Source organism: Macrotis lagotis, chromosome 3, assembly GCF_037893015.1.
Source record: "Macrotis lagotis isolate mMagLag1 chromosome 3, bilby.v1.9.chrom.fasta, whole genome shotgun sequence".
Taxonomy (NCBI): domain Eukaryota; kingdom Metazoa; phylum Chordata; class Mammalia; order Peramelemorphia; family Peramelidae; genus Macrotis; species Macrotis lagotis.
Genome location: NC_133660.1, coordinates 97,921,302 through 97,938,221, shown reverse-complemented (window position 1 = coordinate 97,938,221; position 16,920 = coordinate 97,921,302). Strand labels below are relative to the sequence as shown.

The 16,920-nt window shown below is 35.3% G+C and overlaps 1 protein-coding gene across 4 annotated transcripts in view; it reads left to right on the top strand.

Moving 5' to 3' along the window:
• The window catches only part of KLHL2 (kelch like family member 2), a 142,272-nt gene that overhangs the window by 117,478 nt on the left and 7,874 nt on the right, over positions 1-16,920 (top strand). For all 4 annotated transcript variants that reach the window (XM_074229013.1, XM_074229010.1, XM_074229011.1 and 1 more), the window contains 4 exons: positions 35-232; positions 1,158-1,259; positions 3,397-3,525; positions 4,418-4,558. In XM_074229013.1, the coding sequence (XP_074085114.1) occupies positions 35-232; positions 1,158-1,259; positions 3,397-3,525; positions 4,418-4,558 (570 nt within the window). The remainder of the gene's footprint in view (positions 1-34; positions 233-1,157; positions 1,260-3,396; positions 3,526-4,417; positions 4,559-16,920) is intronic.

The following is a 16,920-nucleotide window of genomic DNA, read 5'->3' as shown; positions in this document are numbered from 1 at the left end:
TGGAGTTTGATAGATGTGTTCCTTTTTGCTACAGGTATGGTCTACATGTCTGGCCTCGTTTTTGCTGTGGGCGGTTTCAATGGTTCGTTAAGAGTTCGAACTGTTGATTCCTATGATCCAATTAAAGATCAGTGGACCAGTGTCGCTAACATGCGAGATCGGAGGAGCACATTAGGAGCTGCTGTCTTAAATGGCTTGTTGTATGCAGTTGGGGGATTTGATGGAAGTACAGGTAAACTTTGTCCTGGGTCTTCTCTCCTTTGGTCACTCACATGGTCAAGACAGACAAATGAGTAATATCAGGCTAATAATTTAGAAGTTTCATTTAAAAAAAATTATGAGGATTTTCTCAAATAATTTTATAATATGAGTACTAATGATATGTACAAGAATTTTTTTTTTTAACCTAGACCTGTGATTTTCTCAGTGGGGGCAGATTGGCAACTAATCTGTAATTAGTAGTCTTAGAAAATTGCTGGGAGGTCACTGAAAGCTTAAATGACACAACTATATTTTACCTAAGGGAAGAATTTAACCTATCTCCTGACTTCAAAGCTTGCTCTTTACCCTCTATACCTTATCTATTTGTGTGTTATGATCTAGGCCTCTGATTATTTGGTATAAGGAAAGCTTGATGAGAAAATTCCCTTGGCTCCGGATGATCTTTACCCAATCTGTAATTTATAATCCTTGAGAGTTGCTTGGCACACCCATTTAGGTCACATAACCTCCAGTCTTAGAGGGGGGAACCCAGGAACTTCCTGACTCTTAGTTATATATTGTTATTTTCTTTCTCTTCATATTATTCTAATTGGCACAAAATATTTTGGCCCAGAATTTAATTTAAATAGCCCTGAAACAATTCATATTTTTATTTATTTATTTGTTTTTTTGGCGAGGCAATGGGATTAAGTGATTTACATAAGGGTTACATAGTCAGTATCAAGAGTCTGAAACTGGGTTGCACTTGGGTCCTCCTGACTTCAAGGCATTGCTCTATCCATTGCACCACCTAGCTGCCCCCAACAATTCATATTTTAAAAAAAACAATTATTTTAAATTTTAGAAGAAGAAATAAAGCCCCAAATAATATTCAGATGATGGTGTTGGCTTTGAGAAATTTGAAAAGAATAGTGATATATTGGGATTTATTGCAGGTTTGTCATCTGTGGAAGCATATAACATGAAGGCTAATGAATGGTTTCATGTCGCACCAATGAATACCAGGAGGAGTAGCGTTGGTGTTGGGGTTGTTGGAGGTACGTACTAGTAAGGCTTTCATTTGAGCCTCCACTTTCTAATTCTAGCACATGGTTTTCTGAATCTTAGGGGTGAGCAGAATGGGACTTTCTTTCATATTCTAGAATCTTATTTTATTTATATAATCTTATTTTAAGAGTTGGAAAGGACAACAGAGCCATCAAAGCTCTCAGAAACCATTTTGTCCTACTCTCATTTTACAGTTGAGGAAACTGAGACCCTGAGAGGTAGAAGACTTTGTTGAAAGGCACCTGATTAGTTGATGGGCAGAACTGTTATGAAACCTAATTTCTTAACTTACAGAGATTAGTGCTATTTCTTTTATTCCAAATGTTACCATTACTGGTAAACACAAGGGACTTTTAGAAAAAGTTAAGTAACAGTGAGTGCAAATTTAGAGTTGTCCTAAGTCTAAAGGCAAAGGCAGCTGTATTTCTCACTGACTTATTTTTACTAAGAACAGATTTTTGCATTGGATTTTTCCTTCCTACTTGTAATATCTTGCATGAGCTGGGCCAGCCTTTATTCGACATTGTTTTGAAGTTTTTCTCCATTTGACTTAGAGGATTTGGGTTTTTAATTTTCTTTTCCATTATGCTAATCTCTCTCCTAGTGGCAAAAGTGTCATTAGTAAACTACATTTCATCCATATCATCAGTGAAAAAGATATATTGCCACCCGTAGGATAACACCACCTGCAGGCATCCCAGAATGGATCAGTCTATCAGTTCAGTTCAATGAATATTTTATTGATTACCTGCCATGGGCAAAACACCAGGAGTCAAAGACAGAATAAAACTAATAGCAGCCTTCAAAAAGGTTGTTCTATTCTGGGGGATAGCTAGCATTTAAATAGCACTTTAAAAATGTTATCTCGTTTTGTTCTCACAACAATCCTGATGAGGAAACTGAGTCAGGCATAGGTTAAATAACTTGCTCATGGTCACACAGTTAAAAGTCTGAAGCAAGAGTTGAATTCAGGTCTTCTTATTCCAGGTCCAGGCTTAATCCCCCACACCATCTAGGTGCTATCCACAAATCACTGTAATACAAATCAGAATATGCAAAGCAGATAGCCAAACAGAACCTAATGCGATATCCGAGGAAGGAAAGATTGTTTCCATCTGGGCAGGGATCAGGGAATGTTTCTGGATCTTGCAGAAAAGGAAAAATGTCATCAGTATATGGTGCTGGTAGTGATGGAGGGGTGTGGATGCACTAATAGCAAGGGAGGGCAGAAGAATCAGAAAAATAAAGAACATAGTATTACAAAGGGGAGTGAGTGAAAGCTGAGAGTTTAGGTCAGAGATTAATTCTAGAATTAATTCTAGAATTCTAGAATAAGACCCAGGATCTTGCCTCCCTCCACATTCTCAGAGATCCATCAGCACTGGCCTTCCTGTCCTTCCCACATCCCTCCCTATCCCCTGCCTCCATGCTTTTTAATACTATCCCCCGCAGATACTACAACCTTTCCCTCCCCCAAGTCATTCTGTATATATTTTGCTAGTACATAGTCTTTTGTTGTTGTAATCTTTGGTTTTATATCACCTTTTTAAATGTTATTTTATTTTTTCCAATTGCATGCAAAGATAGTTTTCAATATTCATCTATTTTTGTAAGCTTTTGAGTTTCACATTTTTCCATCTTTCTCCCTTCCCTATGATGGTGAGTATAGGTCATACATAGTCCTTTGCATGCTACTTTATTTAGACTGTAAGGTCCTTGAGGATAGGACTGTTTCTTGCTCTTCTTGGTAACCTTAGTGCTTAACACATTGCCTGGCAAATTGTAAGCTCTTAATAAATGTTTGTTAATTTATTACCTTATTCAGGGTCATAGCTTTGGATGAGTCATTTATCCTCCCTCTGCCTCAGTTTCCTCATATGTAAAATGAAGAGGTTTGATCATATGGCCTTTGATATCCCTTCCAGCTTTCCACATATTACCCTTCATTTCTAAGAAATAGTATTATTATTATTAGATGATACTTTAAAAAACATATTTTGTATACAAAATTGACTGTTTACATTATCAAGGAAGAACTCATATTTTCATTGAAGGAGAAGAACAATTCTAATTTTTCTTAGCTAGTATTTTTTACAAATCTGGCTTACTATGTGATTCTGCTTCCAGGCTTGTTATACGCCGTGGGGGGGTATGATGGAGCATCCCGGCAATGTCTCAGCACCGTGGAATGTTATAACTCGGCCACAAATGAGTGGAGCTATATCTCAGAAATGAGCACCCGCAGAAGTGGAGCAGGTAAACACAGCCTCAAGTGAGCACCTGATCCCCAAGGGGTGGCTTCAAGATGGAAGAGATGATTCACTGGCACCTTTTTTTTGAATGTTATTTTATTCCTTCCAGTGTGCAAAGATAGTTTTCAACATTCACCTTTTCCAAGACTTTTGAGTTCCATATTTTTCTCTTTCCCCTTCCTTCCCTTCCCCCTATCCTATGACAGCAAGTAATCTAATATAGGATATACATGTGTAATCATGTTTAACGTATTTCCATTTTAGTCATGTTGTAAAAGAAGAAGAACTAAAGGGAAAAAAACATGAGGAAAAAATTTAAAACAAGTTTTAAATAGTGAAAATATTATGCTTTGATCTGCATTCAAACTCGATAGTTTTTTCCTCTGGATGTGGATGGTATTTTCAACCACACGTCTTTTAAATTGTCCTCGGTCACTAAACTGCTGAGAGGTACTAAGTTTAAGGTACTATATTTAATCATCTCATAATATGCGTAATATTGTGCATTGTTTTTCTGGTTCTACTAACTTCACTCAGCATCAGTTCATGAAAGTATTTCCAGGCTTTCTGAAGTCCACCACTGGCATTTCTTTGTACTATCTAGAAAAAATTATAAAATACCAATGTTGATGACTCCACCTTGTTTTCTGTGGCTCATTCAGTGTGGTGCCTTTATTTTAGAGCCCTAGCAATGGGATCTCCTTTTGGGATCCCCATTTCCCTTGTATCCCACCAGTCTCATTTATAAATTGTAAAAATTTACAATCCCTGAGCAAGCTGTTGCCTGAACCAGTAAATGTTAACATGTATTTGTGAATCAGTTCTGGGGCATGGGATGATGTGTTATGAGCACAACTGTGACTGGACTACAGTTCACTTCAATTTGTGTTTTCTAGGGGTTGGAGTGTTAAACAACTTACTCTATGCTGTGGGAGGTCATGATGGACCATTAGTGAGAAAAAGTGTGGAAGTGTATGATCCTGCCACTAATACTTGGAGGCAAGTGGCAGATATGAACATGTGCAGAAGAAACGCAGGTACTTTTTATTTAAGAGTAAAGAAATATTTTTTGCAGTTGGCTTTAAGACATTTTATTAATAAGACTCATGATTAATTTTGTAAAACTCAAGAAGCTCCTAATATGCCCTAGGGATGAATTTCAGTTACTAAAATTAACAGGACTAACTAGAATAGTTGCCCAGTTGATCTCATACTTGTAAACACTTGTAAGGATAGATCAGAGACCTTAAATTAATTTGGGATCTAGAGACAAAGTGGAAGAGGAAACAAGATAAAGAAAATAAATTTAGAGAAGGAACCAATGCTATGCCCTTATATTCGTGTTCTGTTACCTATGCCCTCGGGCAGCCAAGTGAAGCAGTAGGTAAAGCACTGGGTATGAAGTTAGACTTATTTTCCTGAGGTTTTAGCTTTGAGATCTTAGGCAAGTCACTTTGCCCTTTTTGCTTCAGGCTTCTCATTTGTAAAATGAGCTGGAGAAGGAAATGGCAAACCACTTCAGCTTCTTTGCCAGGAAAACCCCAAATGAGGTCACATAGAGATGGCCATGACTGGAAATGACTGAACAGCATGTTCTGTTGTTTTGTCCTTGTTTTCAAAAATCTAAGTAATTGTCAAGGCCCTTATGCATCCACATCAGACTTTAGATAATTCTTATTGTTTTTTTCTGTTTATTGGAATTGTTTTCCTTTAGACCTTCAGAAATCTTTTCTGGAATTTCCCCATCCCTCTGGGGATGACTTTCCTTATAAGAATTTTAGTCCATGGGGTTCTACCTGCCCTTCCTTTGTTTCTGTTCTGGTAGATTTTTAGATAATTGAAAACCCCTAACATTGCTATTCAGTGCCATTGTGTCAGATATGTTCTGTTCCTGAGTCTTCTCACTAATTTTCTCTTTCTGTCTTGTTGCTTGATAGTATCCTATAAATGAAATTATTTTTCTCTTTAATGCTCTTCATCCAAAAACTTTCCATCATTTTTCCCCAGTTCTCACTTCCAGAACCCTCCATATACAACTCTGTCTTTCTAATATATCATTCTACTCCCTTAAACACATCCTATTACTTTTGAACAAAATAGATCCACCTAGAGCCATATTCCAGTCATAGACTCTATTCCACTAAGTCTCAGTGATACGTTTAGGGTCAAACTATCCTCCTCATATTAAGACCTCTGGTTCTCCTGCTCTTTACCCTCAAATGATAATTATTTGTATATAAATATTTGAATCCCTATGTTTTTAATACCTCCATTCTTGATCTCTTATTGTGATTCTTATGAACTCCTCTTCTTCCTTAATTATAGCTACTCTTTATTTTTATCTAGCTTGCTAAATATACATAAACAGTTTTCTCCTTTCCCTGTCTTTTTTTTTTTTTATTAGATTTTCAAGATGTCAGGAAATACATTCTTACCAGCCTGGACATCCTCCACCCCTGACCAGGTGCTATTACTCTCTTTTAAGTTGTGGTTCTGAAATCTACTCATTCTGAGCCACTTTTTTTTAATGTTATTTAATTAATTTTGGTTTATATGAAAATATAATTTTCAACATTCATTTTTTTTGTAAGCCTTTGAGTTTCACATTTTTCTGCTTCCTGCCCTTCCCTACCACCTCTCAATGACAGCAAATAGTCTGATATGTTGTTATACATGTGCAGTCATGTTTAACATTTCCATATTAGTCATGTTGTGAGCCAACATCTTTTTTACCAGTTGTTCATCAACTATGCAAATGCCACATAGCTAGGAGGGCTAAGTAAAATTGAGAAAGCTCTTGCCAGGCTAAAGCATTGCGCTTATTAATCCAACAAGATGAAAATGAATAAGGAAAATATTATCCTTGGCTCCTGAAAAGTAACTTCACAGATACACAGTGAAGGGAGGATAGTTATATCTACAGTTTTATGTCTGAAAAATTTATCTGGGAGTTTAAATAGACTATAGACTCAGACTGAATTAATAATAAGAAATGGCAGTCTAAAATGAAAAGCCTTTTTTTATCTTCTAAATTCCTTCAGCAAGAAATATGATGGGAGAGACTTTATACATAACCTGCAGAAAGTTGAGAAGTGACAGAGTGCCCTTAGACCTTTGCAGTTCAGCCCATTTTTTTTTAGGTTTTTTGCAAGGCAAATGGGGTTAAAATGGCTTGCCCAAGGCCACACAGCTAGGTAATTATTAAGTGTCTGAGATTTGAACCCAGGTACTACTGACTCCAAGGCCGGTGCTTTATCCACTGCGCCAGCTAGCCGCCCATTGTTCAGCCCATTTTTAATAATTTTGATTGAATACCTGGGTGGCCCATATCTTAAAATTACAGAAGACACAAGACTTGAAGATATTCTAGTGAGATGGATGATTGATCCTGAGTCCAGAAAGATATTGACAGGTTAGAATGAAGATTAAATTGAATTTTTTTTAAAGATATTATATATATATATATATATATATATATATATATATATATATATATATATATGTATATATGCATATATAATAGTTTTGAAAGTAAAGTTCTCTATTTGAGTTGAGAAAAATCAATTTTCCAAAGATAGAATGAGAAAGACCTTGTCAAACAACAGTTTCAGCGATAAATGAACTGCAAGGACAGGTGACACAGAGGATAGAGCACCATCCCTGGAGTCTGGAGAACCAGAGTTCAAATTTGATCTCAGACACTTAATAATTATCTAGCTGTGTGACCTTGGGCAAGCCACTTGACCCCATTGCCTTGCAAAAACCAGGGGGGGAAATGGATTGAAAGCCATGGTAGCCAAAGCAATGAAAGTTTCTGAGGCTTCATTAAGAGACCTCTTGTCCAAAACAAATGAGGTGATTATTCCTCCACTATTTCTACCTACTACAAGTGGATAGGAAATACAAAGAATGGGATAATCCTACTTAAAAGATTTTGCATTTTAACAGGGAAAACAACTATATTTATATGTAGATAATTTAAACAAATCCTGTCCTAGATAGAATTTCTTTCCTCAGACCTTCCCAACCTCCTACCTTCCTCATCTCTGTGGAGTTCATACCATCCTCCCAGCTCCTCAGACACACAAACCTAGGAATCCATCGATATTCTTCCTATTTCTCACCACCCACTGGCTCAATCCAAGCTGTTGCCAAGGTCTATCTATTTCATCTTTGTGACATCTCTTCAATATGACATCTTTCCCTCCACTGATACTGCCACCATCTAGGTACATTCCCTCACAGCTGAATTATTTCAATAACCTACTGATTGATGAGTCTGTCTGCCTCAAGTCTCTCCCTACTCTAGTCCATCCTCCATTCATTCTCCAAAGTGATGTCCTAAGGTGCAGTTCTGATTATGCCACCCTTCATCCAGTCATAAAACTCTTGATATAAAATGTTTTGTTGGCACTCAAAGCCCTTCATAATTTAGCTCCCCTCCTCCTTTCCAGTTCTTAGCACAGTTCCCAGCTCATAGTTCATGCTTAAGAAATGTTAACTGAATTAATGAATACACCTACATAGTAATATATACATATACGTATACCATAATATGTGTCTATATGCATATATATGTAACGTATTTAAGCAAAAATATAAAGAAAATAAGTATAACTCATGCTTTGGTTTGGGGTGCCACATCTTGAGAAAGATATAGAGATAGAGAATATCTGAAAAAGATTGACTAGTTTAGTGAAAGCACTAGAAAATATATGAGATTGATTAAAGGATCTTGGAGTCAAGAAGAAATAAGACCTAGAAAGGTTAGGATAGCATCTACCATCAAATATTTGTCACTTAAAAGTAGTAATTGACTTTTTTCTCCTTGGTCTCAAAGTAGCAAAGTGAAAAACTACAAATATGGGGTGGGAGGAAGGGAGAGAATTCCAAACTCAAGGTTGTGAAAGTGATTGTTGAAACTTGTTTTTGCATGTAACCAGGGAAAATTAAGTTAAATTAAATTACATTTAAAAAAGAAAGAAAGAAAAACTACAAAGGGCATATTTGGGCTTGATGTCCTAGGCTATATCCTAAATCATTAAATCTCTACCAAGGTAGAATGAGTCACTATAGAAGGGAGGGTCTTATGTAGTAGGGTCTTCAAGTGGAGGAGATAGATAGATAGATAGATAGATAGATAGATAGATAGATAGATAGATAGATAGACTGGCCTGAATGTGGGTTGTCATTATCAAGCTTTGCCTTGAATTTAGGAGAGCAGTGGGAGTCAAAACAGGAACAGATTCAGGCTTTGACTTTGGATAGTGGTAAACCAGCAGTTTGTTTATGTGAAGCATCAGGGCATTGTTGGTCTTTTCTTCCCCCTTTTCTGTGATGTTCAGTATATGACAGCACTGTGTAGATAAAAGGATTTTCATGAGTCACTCTTGTCAGGGCACTTTACCATGGATTACTCATTTGTGTTCATTTGCTAGCCTGCATAGAGGGGAGCACCCACGACCATGACATCATAGACCTTTGAAATGTTGAAGCATTAACAGCCCCAGGAGACTTCTCAGAAAAGACTGTTTTCCCATACTCTGATGCCTAGATTTATCACATATTTTGATAGTTTGAAATAAACTACTAATATAATTCCAGTGATTTCCATTACATTGGGGCAGGAACTTTTATTTATTTTAGTTTATTTTTAATTGATGGAATAAAACAGGCATTTTCATAATAGTTATAATAATTTTTAAAACTATGACTATACATGAAACTACAAAACTAGTGGGTATAACTTGCTATTTTTTAAATATATCATAAAGTTATTGTGTAAATTCCTTTTATCTTCCCTCCTCTTCCCTAGAGATAGCTGCCATTAGAGACAAATAAGTGTGTGTGTCTATATATAGACACATGTGTGTATGTGTGTATATGTATATAAAACCATTCTATATATACTTCTATTCCTCAGTTCTTTTTGGATTCAGATAGAGTCTTCCTTCATATGTTTTTTTGTATTTAGAGTATTTCTGATAGTCAAAATTACTTATTCACTTAAAGTTGTCCTTAAAATAATATTGCTGATACTATATACAATGTTCTCTTGCTTCTGCTCATTTCACTTTTCATTATTTTATGCAAACCTGTCCATGATTTTCTAATATTGTGAAGCTCATTTTCTTACAGCACAGTAGTATTCTCTTTTTGCATTTTCTGCACTTAGCTCAGTATGTGGTACATTATAGGAACTTAGTATTTATTGATTGCTGTCTTTGTTTTTATCACCTCCCTTACTAATTGATTCCTTTCCCCACAGCCTTCTAGAAAAACATCCCTAATATCAAAGAAGGAAATTTTAAAAGAAAAAACAAATTAGCCAACCAGGTTCTGTGAAACTTATGCTCATTAACTAGTCAGTGAAATCGCATTGGATTTACATAGGCAAGAGAAATTTCCCATAGGGAGATACTTTAAACATCTAAGAAATCACTCTGTGATCTATAAATGTTGTAAGAGAGAGAAGATTGAAGCTACAGATAAGCCACTTTCTTTCTGGAGTTCTGATTCCTTCTGTATACCTGTTGCAATTTATTTGAACAGTAAAGTTGCTATTTTGCAACTACTCAGATTTTATTTCCTCATAAACTGGGTTTGAATAGAATGGGAATGATTCATAGCCAGTTGTCCAGGAGGACATATCTGGTACCTATGATGCTCTAAAGCAGTCATGTCCAACCCTTTAAGCTCTTCTGGGCCACTTCATCCATCAAACACCTCCAAAGGCTGCATACAGATTTCAGTACCCATTCATGAATGCAGTGCAAATCCCACCACCAACTCAGTACAACAAATATACCTGTGAGCAGTAGGAATGGGCCCAGTGGGCTGGTGAGGCAAGCTGGATTCACCTGCTCTGAAGAAACCCTTTCAGTTTTATAAGCAAAGATCCAAGTTTGTTTGCTGATTCTTGTTCCTCTTTTTAGAATCTGAAATTATTTAATAAATTAGTCTGCAAGAACCTGGGGATTATTTAGATCTGGATCTTTTTTAACTTACTATTAGATTCTCTGTTGCCCTCTAGTGCCAGCTGTTGGAGCACTGAACCTTTTTTTTTTCAGGATATTAAAGTTACATATTCCAAGAATGGCCTCAGTACAATGTAGTTTTAACTAATTTTAACCAGTTAGGTGAGTGCTATACTATAACAGAAAAAAAAACATATTTTGAAAATGGAATGATGAAACAGATAAATGATACTGAAATGGAGAAATCGGAATGTGAGCATCTTGATAAATTTCTTGGGCAGGAGATACTCAGTCCAATCAGGGAATATCAAAATGGAAAAGATCTTTTGTAACATGGATAGTTTGCCTCCCAGGTTAAAAAGAGATGGCAAAGTTGTTTGGTATTATAATCACTGTTATATTGACCTAATTATTTTATTACTCCCTCTTGTCCTTCAATATGGACCCATGTCATATAACATATATGTGATTTAAATACTATTGTCTCAGTCACAAGGAAGTTAGGAGAAAGAAAGAAATTGATAATCACAATCAAAGCCATTGCAGAATAGAATCTTTACAATTCTATCATATATATATATATATATATATATATATATATATATATATATATATATATATTCCAAAGAAGACTGGTGGCCTTATCTGTTCTGGTATAACAGAAAGACAACTCCAATACTACTAATAGCTGTAATAGAACAGGGATTATTTGATGGTTATAATGATGGGAAATGCCTCCAGGGAAAGGGGAGATTCAGAGATCAGATTCATTTGAATCTCCCCATTTTGACTCAGGAGAGTAAGAAAAGTTTAGGTTTTAAATGAGAGGTTACAGTTTGCAGTTACTACAAAGTGTTCACAAGTTACTAAAAGTTCACAAAGGCTGATGGCAAAGACGTTTAAGAAAGGGAGAAGAGGAAAGGGAAAGAAAACAGCCACAGATGTGACTGGGCTTAGACTCATGTGGATCCAACCTGGAGGAGAGGATCAGCCAAACTTTTTGAGGGAGTCTAGGCCAACTCCTGTGCAGGGAGGAGTTAGAGGGAGGATTTAAGGACTGATTCACCTGTATATGACTGGAATCATGTACCCACCTTGGAAAGCTGAGAGCCAGGAAGGTAGAAAGGAGGGTTAGACTGAGGAAGCCCTCTGTTATCTTGCTGAATTTACATTTGAGTAGAGGAACAATGAAGAGGGAATCAGAATTTATATTTAAGGGAAAAGATTGCTGAACAATGGAGATCAGTCACAGACACACAGAAAATATCAGACAAGCACAGATAATAGTTCCTTAATATTAAAAGGCTAGAAAAATATTTCTCATTCAACATTTTCCCCACTCAGGATATAATTCTCTTCTTCTGGAACTTCTTCCAAGTTGGAAGGGGACATTGAACTAGCCCTGCCTATAAAGGCGCATTCAAGGGAGATGTGAGGGAAGGAGGAACTAGACTGGAACAGCAGCATCCAAAGGTTGTTGATTGTAAGACCACCATTGGAGATGCACTGTTTGTAGCGTGGCTGAAACAAACCCCCAGAAAAAAGATTAAGAAAACAAAACCAAAGAGGGTCAATTAACATGGGCCAGTAGGGGCCAGTAAAAAGAAAAGTTAGAAGTCCCAGGAAGAGGAACTTGAAAATTAGCAATGCAAGAAAATATAGAAAATAAAAAAATCATACTCCGTGAGCCTAATAAAAATTGGGTCATTTGGTTAATTAGAGAGATATTAGTTGCTGGAAAAAAAAGAGATCTTAACATAAATATGTCTTAAGAAATAGTCAAACACCTTATTAGAAAAAGAAATTTGGAACCTTTCAGACCAGGGGATCTGCAATACTGATTGGTCAATCTTTATACTAATATATACAGAAAATTTAGTTCTTTAAATTTGATATTATTCAATTTAAGCCCAATTTATTCTTGGGGGGGTAAGTTTCTACTAGTAAGCTAATATCCTAAGAACATGGATTCTAGTAAGTGAATTCATTAAAGGTTGCCACGTCAACTTGAGTTGTAACAAAAAGTTCAAGAATGTTTTATATATATATAAATACAGCGAATAATCACTTTACAACAGCATATGTTCAATAAGTGATTTGCAGTTAATTTTTCTTTTTAACTTTAGCCATATTTAAAATGAATAAAAAAACTTCGGTGAGAAATGGATCTCTTTTTCAGAACAGTTTTAAAATATACCACAGACCATCCTTCTCATATAACTAGCCATGCCATAGTTCTTTTCTTAAGAAAAACTTCTGATAAAGAATTATATCCTGATGTCACAGATCTTTATCATTTGCCGAAATATTCCCATAATATTGTGAAAAATTAAGGGATCTCATTTAACACAGGATTATGTAACTAGTAACAAAAGCCAAAACTAAACAGCTTGCTGGCTGTTTAGAATTTAGATGATCTCCTGGCATGATTATAGGAATTTACAACAAGGATCAAAGAAATAAGAAAGGAAAGTTTTCCTTTTTTCTTTAGATATCACTTTCTAGGTAAGGCTATGTGAATGACCAAATACCTTGAGCCCAATTTTAAATCTGCCAGGTGTGACATTTCCAAATTTCTTATTTGAGAAACAGTCAGGGAAGTCTAGGCACAGAACTTATTGAGAACCACTTCCCCAACCTTTCTTTTGTTTTTGTTTTTGTTTTCTTTTCTGGTTCTTTTTTTTTGCAGGGCAGTGGGATTAAGTGACTTGCCCAAGGCCACACAGCTAAGTGTCTGAGGCCAGGTATGTACTCAGGTCCTCCTGACTGCAGGGCCGCTGCTCCCCAACCTTTCTCTCAATAAGACTGTCACCTGTAAATATCCATGAACCCTTTAAAGTTGCTGGCCTCATAAGTATTGGTTCAATCTAAATTTCCTTGATACCTGGATTTCAGACTTAGCTAAAAGGCCAATTTTTAGTCTCATGTGGTCTTTAATAGCAATTTCCTATACTCAGATGAAGATTTAACTCTAAACTTTATAGTCTTAAGGATCAAAGTATGCAAAGTGGTGACTATAATCTTACAGGACAACAATAATATATTGTCACAGAAAAACCTTACAACTCATTCTACTATTACAAATAAGAACTGTGCTTAAAAATGAAATATAAACTTGGGATTTTAAAAATCAATAATCCCAATTGCCCCTAGAACCAGGTTTTATGAAAAGAGAATTTTTATCTTAGAATTTTTAGTTACTAATCACATTTTTAGATATAAATACAAATCATTGCTTTTAGAATCTTTTAAACAATTAGAACATCTTAGGTGACTTAATAATTTCAATAGGTGCTATTAATTTCAAATATAACAAAATAGTCATAAAAACCACTAGATTTCCAAGTAGGATAACACAGGAATCATTAGTTTTTTACTAAACATAATTTTATTTTTTATACTCAAATTCTATTTCTTAGAACACAAATAAAAGTAAAAAAGAGATTCTTAACTTTCAATTTGTAAAGTAAGAGATCCTTGAGGAACTGAATCTTATTTTACATACTGAAATGGTATAAAGAGATGTCTCACAAAAAAACACATTTTTGTCTTTCTTTTCACTGATATTATACAAAAACCTATAGATCTACAACAAGCTCCAATTCATTGTTTAGAAGTTTCAGGGATCCCATGAGACTGAAAATTTGTCATTTCCCTTTCTTTGCCCCCACATCAATTACCAATTCCAGGTTTCAACTCTATTATAGTAACTTCAAATAACTTACATTTTTAAAACATAACCAGATAGTTGTAGATGCAGTACCTCTGAATCTTGGGTACAGGTGAAAGGAAATTAAGGCCATTACAAGAGTTGATAACATAACTGGTAAAGACTTTTCAACTGATTTTTTTTCTTTAATTTCTTTTGTGAATAAACGAAGGATAGGGAAGATTATTAATCTTCTTAGTGACCTAATTTGAGGATTGCACAGTATCAGATTGCTCAATTGTTTCTCAAAGCCTATCATCCTTATATCATACTGTCTGATTAATTGTTATCTCTTCCTGAACTTTAAGATCATGAGGGTAGGACCAAGTATTCCAGCATCCTGATCATTGTCTTCCTGAATTTGTAGTTAACATAGGGGATTGATGTCTGACTTCTCATTCAGTGACTAAGATGACTAAGACTTACAGGTTGAGTATTGTCAAAGGAAATCAACCTTTATTACCATGAATATAGTTTAGACTTCAACACTTTCAAGCCAAGTCTTGTACAGTTGTTAACAAATTTATACATTATAACCAAGAGAATTAATTACTTGAAACCAACCCATTATATATGGTGATTCCAAAACAGTTACACATCTAATTAAGGAAACAATAACAACTAACTGGCTTATGTTGATCACTTTACAATCACATGAAGCAATTAGAGATGAAATAATGTCACCATTTAACAAAATTTCAAATAGACATATTTCCATCAAATAGACCCTAGGGGAAATTGTTGACAATAAAATCTCAGGTCTTCTGTAGCAAATTCTTACAATCTGATGGTAAAGGATTAAAAACCACTAAATAAACATTTGTTAATGATTACCTATCTAATCCAACCTCTAAGCAAAGTTAAATTTTTTTTCTAGTTGGGAATTATCAGACTTAAAATAGCAAAATGTGTTTTAAATACCATAAGGAAAACTTAAAAATTTCTTTAAACAGCCCTATTATGTGGCACAAGTTTAAAATAATATTTTACATAGAAACCAATGCTTTCAAATTTAGACAATTAGACTTAAGGTACTATAATCTCATTAAGTCAATAAGGCAAAGATTATACTCTATTACATTGTGAGTTGAATTTGGGGACAATGGCCTATGCTCTCAACTCCCAACAAAAAGCTAGTGACATTTTCTTAGTTCTCTGAACCAGAGTAGACAAGAAAGAAGCCATGGGAAGCACTCTGATTTTAAAATATATATATGTATCATGCTAATTAAGACTGATCAGAAAATAATTTTAGAATCAATTTTAATTTTTTTCAACTGCCTTATATTGTATTTTAAGATTTTAATTAGCAAAGGAATAATTTTAAAAAGTCTTTGTAATTAAATGCATTCTCATATTATCTTGCACAGATCAACCATAGTTATCTAATTCCAGAAATAATAATAAAATGCTAATACTTCCATGTTTCTCATTTTAAAACATTGATTTCATTAAACCAATTTACTGTTAGAATGTGCAAATATAGCAATTTTTTGTTAGGAGTTAGTTTTACCCCAGTTGAATTTGGGCACACTTAATTCAACTCAAAACTGGATTTCCTAGTCCTAGAAAAAGTCTGTAAGTTAACTTTTGATTATCAGTTTCCATATAATTCTTTTCATTTATTTTAAAATTCAAATCAGAAAACTTTCAATTGGAAAAACAACTGACCTTGAAAAACAGGTCCAGGAGAGATAATTTAAAATTATTGGGTTACCTGAAAGTCATGACCAGGAAAAGAGCCTAGACTTCATTTTTCAAGAAATAATACAGCAAAATTGCCCTGAGATCCTAGAAGCAGAGGGTAAAAATAGAAACTGAGGGAATTCACTGATCACCTCCTGAAAGAAATCCCAAAAGGAAAACTTCCAGGAATATTATAGCCAAATTCTAAAACTCCCAAGTCAAAGAGAAAATACTAAAAGCTGCTGGAAACAAGCAGTTCAACTACCGTGGCTCTATAGTCAGGATTGCACAGGATCTGGCAGCATCTACATTAAAGGCTTGTAGGGCTTAGAACATGATATTCTGGAAGGTAAAAGAGCTTGGTTTACAACCGAGAATCAACAACCCAGCAAAACTGAACAGCCTCTTTGAGGGGAAAAGATGGACTTTCAAATTTTCCTATTGAAACAACTAAGTTTGACATACAAGTACAGGACTCAGGTGAAGCATAGAGGGGGTGGACAAGAAACACTATGAGTAACTTAATACTGTTGAACTGTTGGTATTCCTGCATGGGAAGAAGATACTGATAACTCATGAACTTTCTCATTCATAAGAACAGTTAGAAGGAGCATATACAGTCAAGGCACAGGAAGGAACTGAATATGATGGTATAATATAGTGAAAAGATGGAGTCAATGGGTGATAAAGGAAAGAACTGGGAAGAAGAGAAAGGAGAGGAAGAAGAGGCTAAGATATTTCACATGGGAGTCAAGAGGAACAGGGGAAAGCTGGGGTGGGGAATGAGTGAGGCTCTGCTCTTCTTAGAAATGGTTCAGAGAGGAAATAATATACACACTTAATAAGGTATAGAAATCTATCTTACCCTAGAGAAAAATGAGAGGAAAGGCATGGGATAAGGGGAAACTGGGGGAAGGAAGGGGGAATAGGTGATAGGAGAGAGAACGTGGGAGTGAGTGCTCAGATACAACATGCTTCTGAACAAGGATAGGATGAAAGGAGGGAGAAAATAGAAAAAAATGAGAGT